This window comes from Daldinia decipiens, assembly GCF_022478715.1.
Source record: "Daldinia decipiens strain CBS 113046 unplaced genomic scaffold F4813scaffold_10, whole genome shotgun sequence".
NCBI classification, from domain to species: Eukaryota; Fungi; Ascomycota; class Sordariomycetes; order Xylariales; family Hypoxylaceae; genus Daldinia; species Daldinia decipiens.
In genome coordinates, this window is record NW_026054553.1 from 549,773 (window position 1) to 565,294 (window position 15,522).

The following is a 15,522-nucleotide window of genomic DNA, read 5'->3' on the forward strand; positions in this document are numbered from 1 at the left end:
AAGCTTAAGCCGTAGGGATTAAACGGTTGGCGATCACCTACTTATCCACAGTCCACGGTCCACAGATCATTGCCCGCATGGTCCCTACGGTGTCGCACGAACTTCAGAACGGCCAGAGCGCATCGGTGGTAACAAGGTGGAGAACGGGATGTCGATGACAGATGCATGTTTAATATCATCTATGCTTATTGCTGCAAGGTGCGTCTTTCAAGCGTCCAACTATTTCAATTTAAAACGCGCCTTCGAAGCGCATAATAGCCCCGGATCCCAAGGATAGGCTCGCGGGTTGGCGGGTCTTCGACGCCTTCTTCTAGAAGCACGAATGCGGTATCAGTCCAGGGGCTTTCAGCTCCTCAGATCGTGGAGCCAGTGTTTTATCATCCTTGACGGCCGATCTATTTCCTCTATGCTTTTATTTCTGCATGTCTGGCTGTCGGGTTATTCTGCGCCAAGTTCAGGCACACCTGATAGAGGGTCCGGACAGCCTGCGGAATTTTCTCTTTGCTCATCGGCCTAATCGCTTACAATGGAACCTCCCATGTGGCTACGAGATGCGAAGCAAAGCAATGGTGGCTTTGCATTAGAATGTCTCTCCGAGATCAGGCTGCCTGTTTGTGGAACACGGGCCGTTCCCGTTACCAATATAATCCAGTCTCCTCTGCCCAGTAACGTGAGCATTATGGTTATGGCGTCTTATAAGATATCCTCATCTTGATACCTAAGTAGGTAATATGTAAGAGACGAGTGTACAAGGACACCACATTCGAAGGAACTCCTACGGCTCTAGTCGAGAGACGCGAAACATGTTGTCATCCGAATTCTGTAGTGTTTGGGTCAGGAATTCGTCGGTGCTATTGATGTCATGGGCACCTTATACGATTCATGGACCAACCCAACCGTGTGGCTACTCTGAATCACGCTTCACACTAACCCCATAGGTGACGATTTCTTGGATATTTCGACTGCAGTTTTCAACACCACCCCAGTCAGTCAGTTCAAACAGACGAAGTTCCATTCCACCTAGAGATAAAGCGATGACGAGAGATTCACGGGCCCTTACAGGTACCCAAGAGTCCAAACATGGCCGAATAGGACGGGCACTACGATGCGCAATCCACATACACGCTTCAATTTCCAACCTAGCTGTATTACTGATTCAAGGATCGGTGAAGAGGAGATGCTATGCCTAGCTACTTGAGTATACAGCTAAGGAGTAGGTGAAGGAGTAGGTGCGGCATGCCGACGGATCCCTAGTCAAGTCCAAGGCCTTTGCCATTAATGGAGCTTGCTGACGTAGGTTGAGTAGTGTTAATAGGTAAGGAAACTATCACATCGCAGTAAGTTCTGGAGGTGGGCTACGTAGGAGGCAATATCAAGCGGTCCTATCTTAACAAAAAGTAGTTTATATAAAATTCCCATTGCCCTCAAGTATCATATTACAGTTTACTTCCAAACTTACTTACTTACATACACGTTCAAGACCCTTCTGGACGTCGATACTAATTTCAACCCTTAATTTTGCTGCTCTCAGTTGCATTCTTACTCACGCCGTATCCCAAGCGCTATGGAGCATACCGAGTTCAACACGCGTATTCGACGGCCTTGGAAAAGCAATGGCGAGTCGGAGCTATCTAATCGCCTATTTCCACTCGACCGATTGCCGCTCAGTATCAAGAACCACCTCATTGCAACAATGAGCGAGTTTGCGGGGACCTTCATGTTCCTCTTGTTCGCATTCGGTGGTACCAATGCCGTAAACACGAACCTGCCGGGAACCCCGGCCGCAGATCCAGCTAAGTTGCTGTACATATCTCTATGCTTCGGTATGAGCCTTGCCGTCAATGCCTGGGTCTTTTTCCGCATCAGTGGCGGTCTATTCAACCCGGCCGTGACGATGGGTATGATGCTTGTCGGTGCCGTGGATTATGTCCGAGGACCTTTGGTTATCTTCAGTCAGTTTCTAGGTGGTATTGCGGCTGCGGCTGTCATCTCCGGTCTCACGCCCGGTCCACTCAACGTAGGCACCAATCTAGGGGGTGGAACGACGGCGGTGCAGGGCTTGTTCATCGAGATGTTTCTCACAGCCCAGCTTGTCTTCACCATTTTTATGCTAGCTGCTGAGAAGCATCGCGGGACCTTTATCGCACCTATCGGGATTGGGTTGTCGCTGTTTATTGCAGAGCTTATGTACGTTTCACTTGTTCCTTAACCTTTCTCCCGGCCCATCTCAGAACATTTCAAATCCCTTGATAGAAACAACATTAACATACCATTTTTACAGGGGGGTTTACTATACAGGTGGAAGCGTAAATCCGGCACGTTCCTTCGGCCCCGCCGTCGTCATAAAGTCCTTCCACGACTACCACTGGATCTATTGGATTGGCCCCATCTTAGGCTCGCTACTTGCATCTAGCTTCTATATCTTCATCAAAGCCCTCGAGTATGAGACCGTGAACCCGCAACAGGATGATAATAACGAAACACACACTGAACCTAAGTCCGATTTACAACACGTTGAAAACCATGTGCGTTCGTGGGATGATGGGATAGTAGGAGTAGCTCGAGTTAGTACGCCGTATAGAGGTGAGTCAAGTTTAGAAGCCGGTCGCAGTTGAGTATACGCGTTATAACCGTTGTATATTTATGTGTGGCATGCATAGCGAAATCGTGGTTCTTTGGTTTAGAGTAGTTAGCTGTTTTAATAGGAATTGCTAGGAATGAAAATTTCAAGTCAACAGTAATATCGTCTGGATTAACATATTTTGGATCAATCTCCCCCTTTCCACTTAAAAAACTACCTCCCAACACAGATACCCAGGTAGCTCTAACGCGCCTGACTACCTACCTAGGTATGTAGCGAATGACTACCTAAATTAAGTACACCTTAATCAACCTGATCTTGATCTTATATGTTACGCTCCCTCCTTTTCCATATCTTACTCTTCCTCCCCCCACCCCCCTTTTGGTCTAGCAAAATAAAGCAAGACCAAAGAACTACATTCAATAAGTAGAGTGACGGCGGGAATGCTGACTTCTGCCCCCTCCTTTACTACTGCTCTCTGTCTTATGGTGATGATGGTGATGGCGATGGTGGTGAGAAGAGGACGGCGACTTTAATGCTTCCTCCCACGTCGGCCCTTTATCGTCTTCTGCCACGCTACGACGCCGATGATGTCCATGGCTATGGCTGTGACTATGACTGTGGCTATGGCCGTGGTGGTGCTTCTTCTCTCCGGTGCTCATTGCTTCCGATGATGCTGTAGCCGAATCTGTAATCCCTTTCTTACTGCAGCTGCTATCGCGGCGTGAGTGCTGCCGCTGGGCCGTGGTGGTGACTAGCGCCGTCGAAGATGTATTCGTAGCCGTAGTTGGACTCGAAGCCAGCGCTTTACTACTCGTACCCTCATTACCGCCCCCTTGGGCAGGGGCTTCTATTAGCGGTGATTCCGTCTCGATCCGTCCGCCGCTGCTTTCGCGTCTTCTAGTCTCCTCTCGAGCGCCATTTTCAGCCGCCGTGTCTGGGTTTACGAGGCTCATTGCGTACTCGCGCCTCTCTGCGATAGTCAGCGGCGGCTGCGGCAGGTACCCGGCGGGCCTGAAATAGCTCGTGGATGCGCTGCTGACGTCCGGCGCTGAGGCCCGGTGGCCCCTGGGCGGCGGACTCCGCGCGCGTTGATACGCGCTTTTCGGGGAATAGAGTATAACACTACCAGCATCGCCGGACGGGGCAGGTCGGTAACCGCTGGATTCTTTGTTGTAATGGCTTCGCTCTCGCCCGTAGTAGGGTTCACGGTCCCGGTTACCCATAGGAGCCCGACCGGATTTTTCATCATTCATACTCTGTAGGTATCGTCGGCAGGGTTGTTTCGCCTCGGGACTAGCGGCGAGTTTGTATTCGTCTCTCCTTGTGTACTCTTCGGGAATGACATAACGACGGATTACGGGGACGATACTTCGGTCCTTGGTACCAGGCGACGGCGGCGGCGGCGGCATAATTGCCAGTGGGGACCTCGGGCTAGACGGCTCCTGCAGCCTAAGATCGTATATCAAGTCGTCAATGGCAGCGGTTAGGATCTTCTTAGACTTGGGATCGTGCCTCACGGGAAACTGACTGCGGAATAACTGTCTAGGAAGTCTTTCGGGCTCGCCATCGACAGGGGTATCAGCTACGAGCTGAACATCCGATACAATCTTATCAAGACGGCGGAATTCCTCATCAGGATGCGCAAGGATACAGGTGGTAAAATACTGGGCGAACCCAGCGGGCGTCAGAGCAGGGACTCGTGGCCGAGAGTAGAAATCGGGTTGCACTAGATGGTACTGACAGTCCAGATCTGTGAAGAAATCGGCGAGACGATCATGGGCATCCCTGGCTCTGGAATTGAGGATTTCTGTGCATCTACTTCAGCAAAGCTCTTATAATCGCATGTGTAAACCCCGCAAGTCGAGAATACTCGGATATTGTTAAACAGATTGACTAAAGCTCACCTATAAAAGGATAGGTCTCCGGGTTCAGTCTGTATCTCGAATAGAGAGCACATAGCTTCTCGGGCGTGATAACAAGACTGCTGCTACTAGGTGCCAAGTCATCGATCTGTGGTCCTAGGTGCATTAGTCGCTAGTATTGTGTCATCTCTCTTCTTATATATAGCATACGATATATTTTGCTAGTCCTCTAAGAAACTGATTGTTTCGTGTGGTAGCGTACCCGTTCTCGTCAAACAGGGTGCCCCATTCTACTGCCGCCCCAGCTCCGATGCTGGACCGCCGATAGATCGTAGGGTGGCCGGTAGACGTACGAGGAGGACCGCGGTCAGAAAAACGGACCCCTGGCCGTGATGTGTCTCCTACTTCCGTGTTCTTTGGGCTTGGTGGGGTTCTGATAGCAGACGTACTAGCCGTGCTTGTACTTTCGATAGAAGAAGATGTGATTGAGTTTGAAGAACTCGAAGTTGACTGCCCCTGATGAGGCTTAGCGACCTGATATCCTTCGGCTGCTTATCATCAGTGTCTGTATTGAAGTTATGAAGGCCGGATTTACCTTCATCTCCCTCTGTCCTACGCTCATCTACGAAATCGGTAGGCATTAGTATTAGATTCTTCGAGTTGTATTGGCCTCTCAGGTTGAATGGGCGGTTATCGCTATTGAAGGGCACTTGAGGGCGGCCGCAAGAAAGCGGCCTATGTTGGGACGCACCGTTTTCCGGATCCTTAGACTCCACTATACGAACACTTTGGGCCTCCCAATTACGAGTATGGATATTCGGATGATTGATCTTGTCGTACGAAGAGAGATGTTCCGCCATTATTAACCTGAAATTCGAACAGTCCTGCCGCTCATAGGAATAGAGATATACCAAGAGAAACAAAGACAATTTAGAAACATGCCATATTATATTATCTACAAGACTTTATTAAGAAAAGGGTGGAAACCATAATGTTAATCGAACGCCTAAAGCCTTCATCCAAGGGTCTCCGCACTTCACGGGTGGTCACAGTAGAGCATTACCGTCCTTGGCAGAAGCCGGGCGACAGATTAGCATCATGAATGGGATCATCCCTGTTATTCAGGCATCGATGTTCGGGAGAAATCTACGTGGTACGCACAGCATATGATCGGTGTTACGCTTTCGGGTGGGAAAGGGATGGTCGAGCGTACAATCCTTTTATCGGGAGAGTCCACGGGGCCGGAACATTTCGCTAAGGAAGACACCGACAAGCTGTTACCGCGGTAATACCTTGGGCGGGCTCTCGAGGGTGGTAGTGTCCTATCACTCATAGGAGAGGATACACATATGGGAATATATGACATATTATATTCCAACCGAGTAGCCGGATACTCTCTGTGATCTTCACGGGATATTATCGGATGGCGTATTTTCTCAGAAAAGGGTATACGATAGTGTGAAAGAGGGATAAACCCATTTCACCAGATCCAACCGCTCCGCTCATCTTGCGTTTTGCGATGACTTGTCATCGGAATTCCCGGTTTATATCGTGTATGTTTCGTGTCTTCTATACTCGTATTGCATGTGTTATAAATATATTAAAATATAAAAGCGTGTGTCCTACTTATACTTAAAATATCCCAGAAGTCACCGTTTTTATGACATTTAATATATACTTTATAAGTATCACTTCTCGCTTCAATCTCTAGGGTCATTAGGTATGTATATTATATAATTTTGCGTTTCCTATAAGATATATATCCAGAGATAAAGTTAGCCGTATATTTTAGATTAGCTGGCTAGGCAGAGTATGGCATTTTCATTTGCAAGTCATTCAGGATATTGAAACCACCACATAGGTGCACCAGTTTATATCTTAAAAACTTCCCAGCCTTTGAGCACTTTCTCTCATAACCTCTGGTTTTAAGTCATATGAAATACAAAGAGGATAGTTATGTATAATTGGCCTCCTCCTTTATAGTTATGAGTAGAACAAATATAGTTCTCGTCACGATAGGTATATTCAAATACTCGAGTAGCACTTTTAGAAGTTTACTAAAGGAGGTTTCTAACTAAACCGGAATTATACTATTTACGACAAGGCTCGCGCTACTTGCAAGTATAACTTATAACCACCACATGCTTACGAAACTACGTGGATCGTACTAATGTTTATGCCTATGATATATGTAGGTACCTAAGTAGGTAGGTACATACATGTAGGTGCCTAATGTAAATGTGGAAAAGCCAACGTGGAGGGTAGGTGCCTTCTATAAAGTGCTCTTTCGGGTCGGCTCTTACCCAACTTCACTATTGACGCTTTTGGAAGTCATTAGACCCACGATACTTGCTACATAACGTACTTACCATAAAGCGCGCTGTCTTTTGGGTATGTAAAGTCCTCGCGGTTCCTTCTCAATCTAAACCTTAAGTCTTTCCTCCACCTCAATATCTCCCCCATCCTATACACACTCACCATTTCCCCATCCACCCACTATCTCACGAGTGCCTACCTAGTCAGGCGTCGATCTAGTTAGCAACACTCACCAAATTCACCTCGCTACGGTACCCGATAAAACTGATATCACGGTAAGCATCGCCCTTATATTATATCTACTAGTCGCCTAGTCCTACGATATACAATCATAACCCTAGGTACCTATCTTGCCTTTCCTCTTTCACTCCATGAATATTTCCAGGACGATATCATCTCGTCTCCCCAGCAACATCTCTATTTATCCCTATCACAGAACGACATGACGTTTAACTATTAGTTCTCCCTTATGTGTTTGACTGTTGCCTGCTACCAGCCCGCCGAATATATTCTCCCCGCTCTTACCGCAAGCGTCACCCATCTTTGCTTACATCCTACTAGGTCCGCAACTGGAAATCACTTCAACATTCGTTACCTGAAGCAGGTACATCTCTGTTCTGCCCCTCTCACTCTGCTTCGGCACTCCTAAATCGACCTTGCCCAACTCAGCATCTCAAATAATCGAGTGATTACTTTTCCCACGCATAGAATCCTAAGGTACGTTAGCATGCTTTCAACCCTCCTACCCTTGTTCATCTCTAAAGACTTCGGTGGTAACTTTGCTATAATACATTTGCCTTTTGCGCATCTGATATTTAAATTCTATCCTTCTCATACGCTCTACCCATATTTCACCCGGTTCGCATCTTCTGTTAACACATAATACCAAACAGTAGGAGTGATAGTAGGTGATATATCTATTCTGATTATTGTCGCTATTTTATCGTCGCACTACCGAACAACGCTAAAGATGGCACACGGCAACGGTACTCCCCAGACGTAAGTATTTGGTGATGCGATATTTTATATATTTTACTCATACCGCGGTTAGGTTTATGTGTGCTGTCGGCGGCGAGTGGCTCGCCCTTGACAAGTTCTCTCGGAACCAGATTTCGAAATGGCAGAAGATAAAGGGTCGCGATGGCGTCACTCCGGAGAATGCTGGGCTCATTTGCAAAGAGCATGTGCAACTGACACTGGCACCACGAGAAATCAAGTGCAATGGTCCTTGTGGTCTGTGGAAACATAGGGATCACTTTAGCAAGACCCAGCGTAATGACCCCAACGCAGTAAGTTTTGGTGCCCTATTGATACTCGATTCTTGTTGACTAACCGTCACAGCAATGCATACCTTGTACTCAGTGGGTATGCAACTTCAACGGGGAGGAGGCCCCCTATGGTCCCCCGAACTCTCAGTTGCTCCCCCACGAGATTCTGGCGCAGGCGACGGGCGTACAAACCGAGGCTCCTACCATTACGTCTCCCGGTTCCGCTGTTGGTAATAGACCTAGCGGAGTTCTTTCCGATTACCAGCAGGCTCATATCAACGGAGTTGAGGTTGGTGAGGTTGATAGCACGGTGGTTCATTCGGCCATGACGATGAAGCGGGACACCGACTCCTCCACCGACTCCAACAGTCCACCTGCCAGTCCCGATCATAGGGGTCCCGCTACACCTGCCGCCCCCAACATGAACTCCACTGATAACGGCAAGCCTCAATCGGTAGCCGGCTCCACCGCACCTGCCGATGAACTTCCTTTCCAGCTGTACGGCTACAGCCCATTCGCCCCTGGTGCTGACGAAAATGCCACGAAGGGGGATTCGGCGGAAGGTAGTAAATTGCCACCCACGGTCCCGAACAAGCAACCGGGTAAAAAATGGGTCAAAGTAGTAAGTGCTTCTAAGTCATATATAGTGTATACTACCTAGTAACTGATAGTCTACAGGACACTCGTAAAGTATTCTTTGCGCCGCCGGCTTATGCGACTCGTCCGACGGACCCGAGCAATTTTCGAATCGAAAGCGACAGTGATAGCGACTAAGCAAATCTCAACTACGACATACAGGGGTCAAATTGCACGGTTCTAATAGCTCGTATTGCTATGTACATATAAGTACAGGTTTTCAAGGTTACAGATAGTTGTGAATGGGTACTAACTACGACGTCGAAGGTAGTTGATTATGTACTCTGTTTCAGTGCGTGTTTTCTAATAACTAACTAAGCAACATTATAACAATGCGAACTTCTTTCTCCCCTCAGTGTAATTTGAGATTAGTTTTTCGCTATCCATAAGGGTGTGATCTTAACTAAGTCCATATTTATTAAAAGGAAAGGAGCTCGAGGATGAAAGGTGATCTCTGATTATTACTTTCTTAGGATACGAGTTGACTGCTAAGCTGCTCTACCGAACACGCAATTCACTCAGCTAGTTTCATTACTTTTTTATGACCAAACTTAGTTGTAGTAAAGTAATAGCCTTATATGCCTAAGTCGTTCATCGCTGCCGACATATTTACTTATTTAATTCAATGTGTAGTTCTCAAAATGGGTATCCAAAAGTTGTTAATGAGAGACATTCCCGCGAAAAGTAATCGTTACCTAAGTAGTTTTCGTCGCCCCTAAATTGCGTCCATTGCTAGTCAACTTGCTAGAAAGGTGACATAGCATCGTACTCTTTGTAAAGCAAATAAGAATGGATAATAAACCCTTGAGGCCGAAATACAAGCCGTTTAGACGCGAGCAGTTGCATCGTGTGTCTTCTCCTCGGAGAATTGTTGTCTCGTGTACTCGATCGTCTGGGTCGCGGATGGGACCTTAGGTGGCGCAATGTTGCGGCGGAAGATATAGTGGCCCCAGAAGTACAAGAACTGATCTGCACCGTAACGCACGAGGCTACGGAGCGGAACGTTGAAGACGGCGTCAAGCTCCTCGAGCGTCTTCTCTTTAGTCTCGGGGAGGAAGAAGAGCACGAGGAAGAAGCCAACAATGTTCCACGATGCATACCATGAAAATGCACCTTGAGGAGTCCAGGCTTGAGTCAACGCCGGCCATGTGAGAGAGATCACCGAGTTGAAGAGCCACGTCGTCGCCGTTGCAAGCGACATTCCAATTGGACGGATGTATAACGGGTACGCTTCTGCACTGTATGTGAATGGGACGGGCTGAGAAGTAATTAGCATTAATTAAATTTCGGGAGATGATACCGAGCTGCTCTTACCCCTTCACCTGGAGAGTAAACCACGCCGAATAGGTATATACCTAACGCAATACAGCCAATGTGCGCAGTACTGCTCTCTGGGATCCAAAAGCTAAAGCCCGTGAAAAACAGGAAGAGGGACATCAGCTATATCAGAAAATTAGCTACTGCCTAGGTAGGTATCCTAAGAATTGGGTGGATAGTTATAAAGAGATGAACTTACGGGGAACGTAGTGAGGAGTAGATTGCGCCGGCCAAATGTATCGATGGTGTAAAACGCAGGAAGGGCGAACAAGAAGTTGACGATGCCAAAGCCAAGCGAAGCCACGAGAGCAGACTGAACCGAGAAGCCACTGTCGATGAAAATTTCCGTCGAATAGTATGCAATGGCATTGACACCACAGAACTGTTGCATAAACATTACAATCTCCGATGCTATCATGGCATTTCGGTTTCGGCGGATGGTAAGGATTTCCTTGATTTTGCTCTGGCCTATGTGCATAGTCTCTTTTTCGATCTGAAGGAGAGTGTCCATATAGAAAAGGTCGCGCGCGGCCTGGACCTTTTCGTAGCGTAGCTGGCAGATAGACTTATAAGCATCGACATGTCGATTCTTGGTAAGGTACCACCGAGGTGACTATAAGACTTGTTTAGTGGCTGTTGAATCAGGGGGGGTTTTATGTTACTTACCTCAGGGGTAAAGTATACGATGGCACAGACGATAACAGCAGGTATCAGGGCAGATCCCATCATAAGGCGCCATTTTAGACCTATAATTCCAGATAGATCCGGAACATCAAAGAATGCCAAATCCATTACGTATCCCAGCATGATACCGAAAGCAGTCCACATCTGCCACTGCATAACCAACGCACCACGAAGCTTCGGCGGAGAACACTCTGCAGCGAAGATGGCTTACAGGTGGTTAGCGCCGTTGATATTCATCCCGTTCTAAAGCTAAGGTGGCGACTTACGAGTCGTAGCCGACTTTGGGCCAATACCGAACCCGAGAGCGAAACGGGCGATGAACATGTGCCACCAAGTGTTTGTAAAGGCTTGCCAGAAACAAGCTAAAGCTGATACGGCACAAGAAATGAAGACAGTGCCACGGCGTCCAAAAGCCTTATTCATTGGCTCCGTGAGCCAGCAACCGACGAGGGCGCAGCATATGTATGGTGCGGCTTGAGGGGTTGTCAGTTATTGTTTAAGTGTTCGCTAACAAGGGTAGACTTACCGTTGACGAAGCCCAGCAGCCACGAATCTTTTCGGACGCATTGGTTAGTATGTACATGGATTGAATATGTATCAACGCCTTTATGGCCTACCTCTCTGAGAGTTGGGGTCTCCTATCCCAAATTCCGTCTTATAGAAGGACTGTGCACCATTGACTACAGTCTCATCCATACCTTGAACGGCGGCACAGAGCGAGCAGATGACGATGACGGCATAGAGCATTGTGGGGTTTGACCATTTGTGTGTAATCTCCCTGTCGAGCACCTCTCTTTCACGATCGGTAAGCTCGTCGACGGTGTCGTACTTGTTCAGGTTGCCGGCGATCATAGCACCGAGCCGGAAAGCACGAACATCGTCTGCATCAGTGAGGCCGTGCTTCGTACAGAACTCTTCACCTCGCTGGGCTAGCTGTGTTGGAGAGAGGCCAGCAAGAGGATTCTCTAGTCTAGCCGTGGCTTCTAGACGTCGTCTCTCCCCTTCATCTAGTATATTGTCTTTAGTTTCCCGATGTTCGAGTTCGGATGGAGATGCGTCTGAATAGCCTGACCCTTTTCGAGGCCGGATCTTCTCAGTCTTTTCCCCTATTGAGCCGTCTTTGGGCGGATCTCCCGAATTGGAAGCCATGTCTTAGTATCACTCGATTATGAAGCTGTGTTGTAGGGCACCTTTGATCTCCAGTCTACTTATTTCGTCTCCTATAAGACTATACAGTGCTAATATAAGCTTAGATGAAATGGCACAGAAGAAACTGAAACTGAAACGGACACGGACAAAAGAGCAACGATAAGTGAGAACGGGACTAGTTATATTAGTCGACTAGACAAGACAGTAAGAGCTCTGACACCGCCTGACTCGTCACACAACGAGAAGACTACTCAGTCTACTCTATCAAGGGGGGTGGGTAGCCTTCATTTGAAAAAACGACTTGTCGATCAGCGCGTGAGAGTTGTATATGACGGACGGGATGTGGTGTAGTACAAAGACTATACCTCAAGCCTCGTTGGTCAAAGAGTCTTTGGAGGATTCCCCAAGATGAGCCGACGTCATCTTGTAGTGCTGCTCTATTCGCCATAGCAGGGGTACTCCGGACTCTAGACTTGCTAGAGTATAGTATTCCTGGGGTAAACCAATGGAAGACGACTACTGGTCTTTTTGCTTTTTGCCAAGGATACCCAAGCTTCTATCCGTTACAATTCACCGATTAGCCCTCTAGGTCCTAGGACATTAGTTGCAACATGAGAGAGCGGTGACGTCGGTAGTTCCGAGCTTGCTGGTACGATTTACCTACGACGGCATGGATAGCGATGGTTGACAGTCTGGATACCTACTGTTTAGGAATTTGATTAGTTATATTAAAAACATGATAGGATAGAATCCTTTGAAGCTACGTTGCGCGGGAACGGGAACCAAAAAGATTTTAGATTGTACTACCACATCATCTATGTAAGTGAAGAGAATCAGCTTTGAACATGGCCAATACGGCGGCGGCTGACATGCCTATGTCATGCCGGATGAAGCTTTTTGCATACATACCGAAAGTAACTTGGAGCTCTCGCATGAGCTGATATGACATCTAGAACCAGCTAAGACATTTTAAATGTAGAAGATGCAAGTTTTAGCATGTGTTATAGGTCTGGGAGTTGTAAGTTCTAAGTTGCAAGTCGTCCAGCTACGTATATATGAGGTAGGTAGGTACTATACACTATGCAATCGATAATCGGATGTTACACGAAAGCCTTGCAGCTACCTTACCCAGCTCCCCAGCTGCCCACTACCTATGGCACGCATCATTCCCCACCTAGATCTGCTGTAAATATGTACCTAATTGTAACCTGTACGTACCTATTTTTCATCCCGACACAAAGGAAAGCCCAAAGTTGGGGTATACACACCATGTAATTGGCTTAGACCCTAAATGGTGACCTATGACGTAATCCGGACCGCACTTTTTCAATAAGCTTACCATCCTCTGAATATTGTGCGCAAACTGATGGATGGTTTATACTGAACGTACTATTAACCCTGGGTACCTAAAATGAGATATACCTAGGTTAAAACTGTAGTAAGCGCCTAGAGCGGCTAGAGCGAATTTTGGTAAAATATGCGATGTATAGTTGTATCAATGATCCAATCGGCAGGTTAAGATGCAGAAAATGATTTCGCCGGCATTCCGCGATCCCGCGTGTCTCGCGTGTCCCCCCAGTCGCATCGAATCTGCTGAACCATTAAGTCGGCGATGCGATAGATCATGTGGTGTGTGATACATGTACTGCTTGCCTACACTTAGGTACCTGTAGGTATGTAGGCAATACATATTCGTAATATTCGAACTTAGGCGAGGCAAGCAAGTCACATGTACATTAGGTAGATAGTACCTAGGTAGATACCTACATAGGTTAAAGCCATCTCGTCTTGTCTTACCGAGTTTATGTTTGCGCATTTTATACCTGAAAATGGATCTGCGCAACTTGTATAACCTATGCCAATTCCCGTGTAGCATCAACTTCTTGAGTCATATCCACAGACGATATGCTCGGTAGGACTGTCTGGTTTTGTAAATTCTTTCAGTCAGCCTTGGTTACACTGACATATATACAATGCTGAGCGCCCGCTGGGCAAACTCGAGCTGATGAAATATACGTATGATCGGCACCGTTGTTTGCCCCTCTAAGTAATATCCCTAGACCGCCAGACACCAGCAGGCAATGATGTACAAATACCTATAGCAGGTACTGATTCAGCATGGAAACCCCGTATTTCTCGGCTGCCTGGTGGGAGTTCCTAATGTCCCGGTATCTTCGCTTGCGCTAGCTTTTCTCCGGGCCCTTTTCCGCTTTAGGGCAGACCACTCTGTTTTCCATGCAGATATGCTTTCTCGCAGTTCTTCATCGGCATCTTTCGGCACGTAGCTTAAGCACTGCACCTCGATCGCCTTTAGCTGAATCTGCAGGCTGAGCATCTCCATCTCACCTTCGTTTCGCTCGCATTCGCTGTCCCGTGTCTGTCAGCACCGGTCACAACTTCGAGTAATGGCCGGCTTGGCTAAACTTACAGCTCCTTAACCCGCTTCTCGAGATGAATGATTCTCTGCGCGGCGCGTTCCGCACGTGTGATAAACAGTTCATGAATATGCTGCATACGTATCAGACAGAATGTACTTATACAGGTGGCTAATAACACTCTTACATCTGTCTCCTCCTGCCGAGCGCGTAGACCCGAGACGACATCTTCTAGTTCCTTACACAAATTTTGTGCTTCCGTGGCGATTCGACTAGCCTGCGCTGCTGACATCTGAGACCCCTTAGCGACAGCGACCTCATGAGCATTAAGGCTTCCTTCAGTTTGGGTTGATGAAGATGCGTATGCAGGCAAAGGCGTGGTCGAAATATTAGGCATCGTGTGCCCTGGCGTTAGCGGTCCCCAAAAGGAGTCGCGCTCGCTTCTGTTATCCTGGAGTATCAGGCTGGTAGGTCTAGACCTTAGAGATCTTCGACTTGGCTGATAGTCTCTCGTGGATAGGGCCTTTTCCATCTCATCCACTTTCGCATGGAGAGTATTGACATTGTGCTCTTGGATATTATCCTGTTTGCTCAGCTGAGCAGCAAGATCATTTAGTCGCTGCACGAGAACATCTTTGCTGTCTTGTACAACGGATTCTCGTCCAGCTCGGCCTGCCTCAGCTAGATGCAGAGCAGATGCCGATTTAATAAGGGGTGACGAAAACTGGCGACGCGCCGGGGAAAACGGAGACATGCCCAAGGAATGAAGACGCAAGGATGGTAAGGACGGCGAGGCTGGTGGCGACGATTGAGGAGTTGCGGCTGCATGGTATAATGACCAGGGGTGATGATACTCTTCTGACTTGGCACCCCTAGGCGGCGTTTGCAACGCCGGCGTGGCCGGAGTGCTATCGGGCTCTGCATCCGAGTCTGTGTCCGTCATAAGGCAACCTTGAAATTTGAAATCAACGTAACCTCAGCCTCGATAACTAGCTTAGACCAAGGACTTCCGTATTTGGATAGGAGCAATAGATGAGCCTGGTGGGAGATGCCTAACGATGTGACATATTCTTTGGTTAGGAAACATACATAGATGCAGCTCGATGCAACCTAGATCCGTGCACCATAAAAGCTGGCCTCTGTGAAGGCCTAAGGCAACAACGGCTATTGGAAGTACATGCGCCTACATTCACTGCACACGAGGCAGTCATACCGGACCTTGGGTGTATTGTATACTCCGATATGGAAGCATCCAATGTTGGATCCAAGATAGATAATGTTTGGTAATAATGTTTGGTAGTTACGCGATATTCTTACACTAAAAATGGAAT

At 47.6% G+C, this 15,522-nt stretch overlaps 5 protein-coding genes across 5 annotated transcripts; 2 read left to right on the top strand and 3 right to left on the bottom strand.

The window, feature by feature from the left end:
• Nucleotides 1-1,342: 1,342 nt before the first annotated feature.
• Nucleotides 1,343-2,696, top strand: F4813DRAFT_26549 (aquaporin-like protein). The gene is made up of 2 exons (XM_049240311.1): nucleotides 1,343-2,187; nucleotides 2,282-2,696. Exons 1-2 carry the CDS (start codon nucleotides 1,565-1,567, stop codon nucleotides 2,613-2,615), a joined length of 957 nt encoding a protein of 318 aa, XP_049101208.1. The 5' UTR covers nucleotides 1,343-1,564; the 3' UTR covers nucleotides 2,616-2,696.
• A 186-nt stretch (nucleotides 2,697-2,882) lies between these two features.
• On the bottom strand, nucleotides 2,883-5,306 carry F4813DRAFT_395176 (uncharacterized protein; the record flags this gene model as incomplete). The annotated part of the gene is made up of 4 exons (XM_049247665.1): nucleotides 2,883-4,391; nucleotides 4,489-4,594; nucleotides 4,657-4,994; nucleotides 5,042-5,306. 4 exons carry the CDS (start codon nucleotides 5,304-5,306, stop codon nucleotides 3,001-3,003), a joined length of 2,100 nt encoding a protein of 699 aa, XP_049101209.1. The 3' UTR covers nucleotides 2,883-3,000.
• A 2,426-nt stretch (nucleotides 5,307-7,732) lies between these two features.
• F4813DRAFT_387953 (uncharacterized protein) lies at nucleotides 7,733-8,804 on the top strand (the record flags this gene model as incomplete). Its single annotated transcript, XM_049246629.1, has 4 exons — nucleotides 7,733-7,761; nucleotides 7,814-8,051; nucleotides 8,125-8,652; nucleotides 8,709-8,804. The coding sequence occupies 4 exons, from the start codon at nucleotides 7,733-7,735 to the stop codon at nucleotides 8,802-8,804; spliced, it is 891 nt and encodes a 296-aa protein (XP_049101210.1).
• Nucleotides 8,805-9,039: 235 nt separating this feature from the next.
• Nucleotides 9,040-11,944, bottom strand: F4813DRAFT_26560 (uncharacterized protein). The gene is made up of 7 exons (XM_049240312.1): nucleotides 11,285-11,944; nucleotides 11,194-11,220; nucleotides 10,934-11,140; nucleotides 10,650-10,873; nucleotides 10,183-10,596; nucleotides 9,981-10,106; nucleotides 9,040-9,924 (listed from the first exon to the last, which is right to left on the bottom strand). The coding sequence occupies exons 1-7, from the start codon at nucleotides 11,814-11,816 to the stop codon at nucleotides 9,493-9,495; spliced, it is 1,962 nt and encodes a 653-aa protein (XP_049101211.1). The 5' UTR covers nucleotides 11,817-11,944; the 3' UTR covers nucleotides 9,040-9,492.
• Nucleotides 11,945-13,810: 1,866 nt separating this feature from the next.
• F4813DRAFT_26583 (uncharacterized protein) lies at nucleotides 13,811-15,461 on the bottom strand. Its single transcript, XM_049240314.1, has 3 exons — nucleotides 14,379-15,461; nucleotides 14,245-14,324; nucleotides 13,811-14,182 (listed from the first exon to the last, which is right to left on the bottom strand). Exons 1-3 carry the CDS (start codon nucleotides 15,132-15,134, stop codon nucleotides 13,930-13,932), a joined length of 1,089 nt encoding a protein of 362 aa, XP_049101212.1. The 5' UTR covers nucleotides 15,135-15,461; the 3' UTR covers nucleotides 13,811-13,929.
• Between the last annotated feature and the right edge of the window lie 61 nt (nucleotides 15,462-15,522).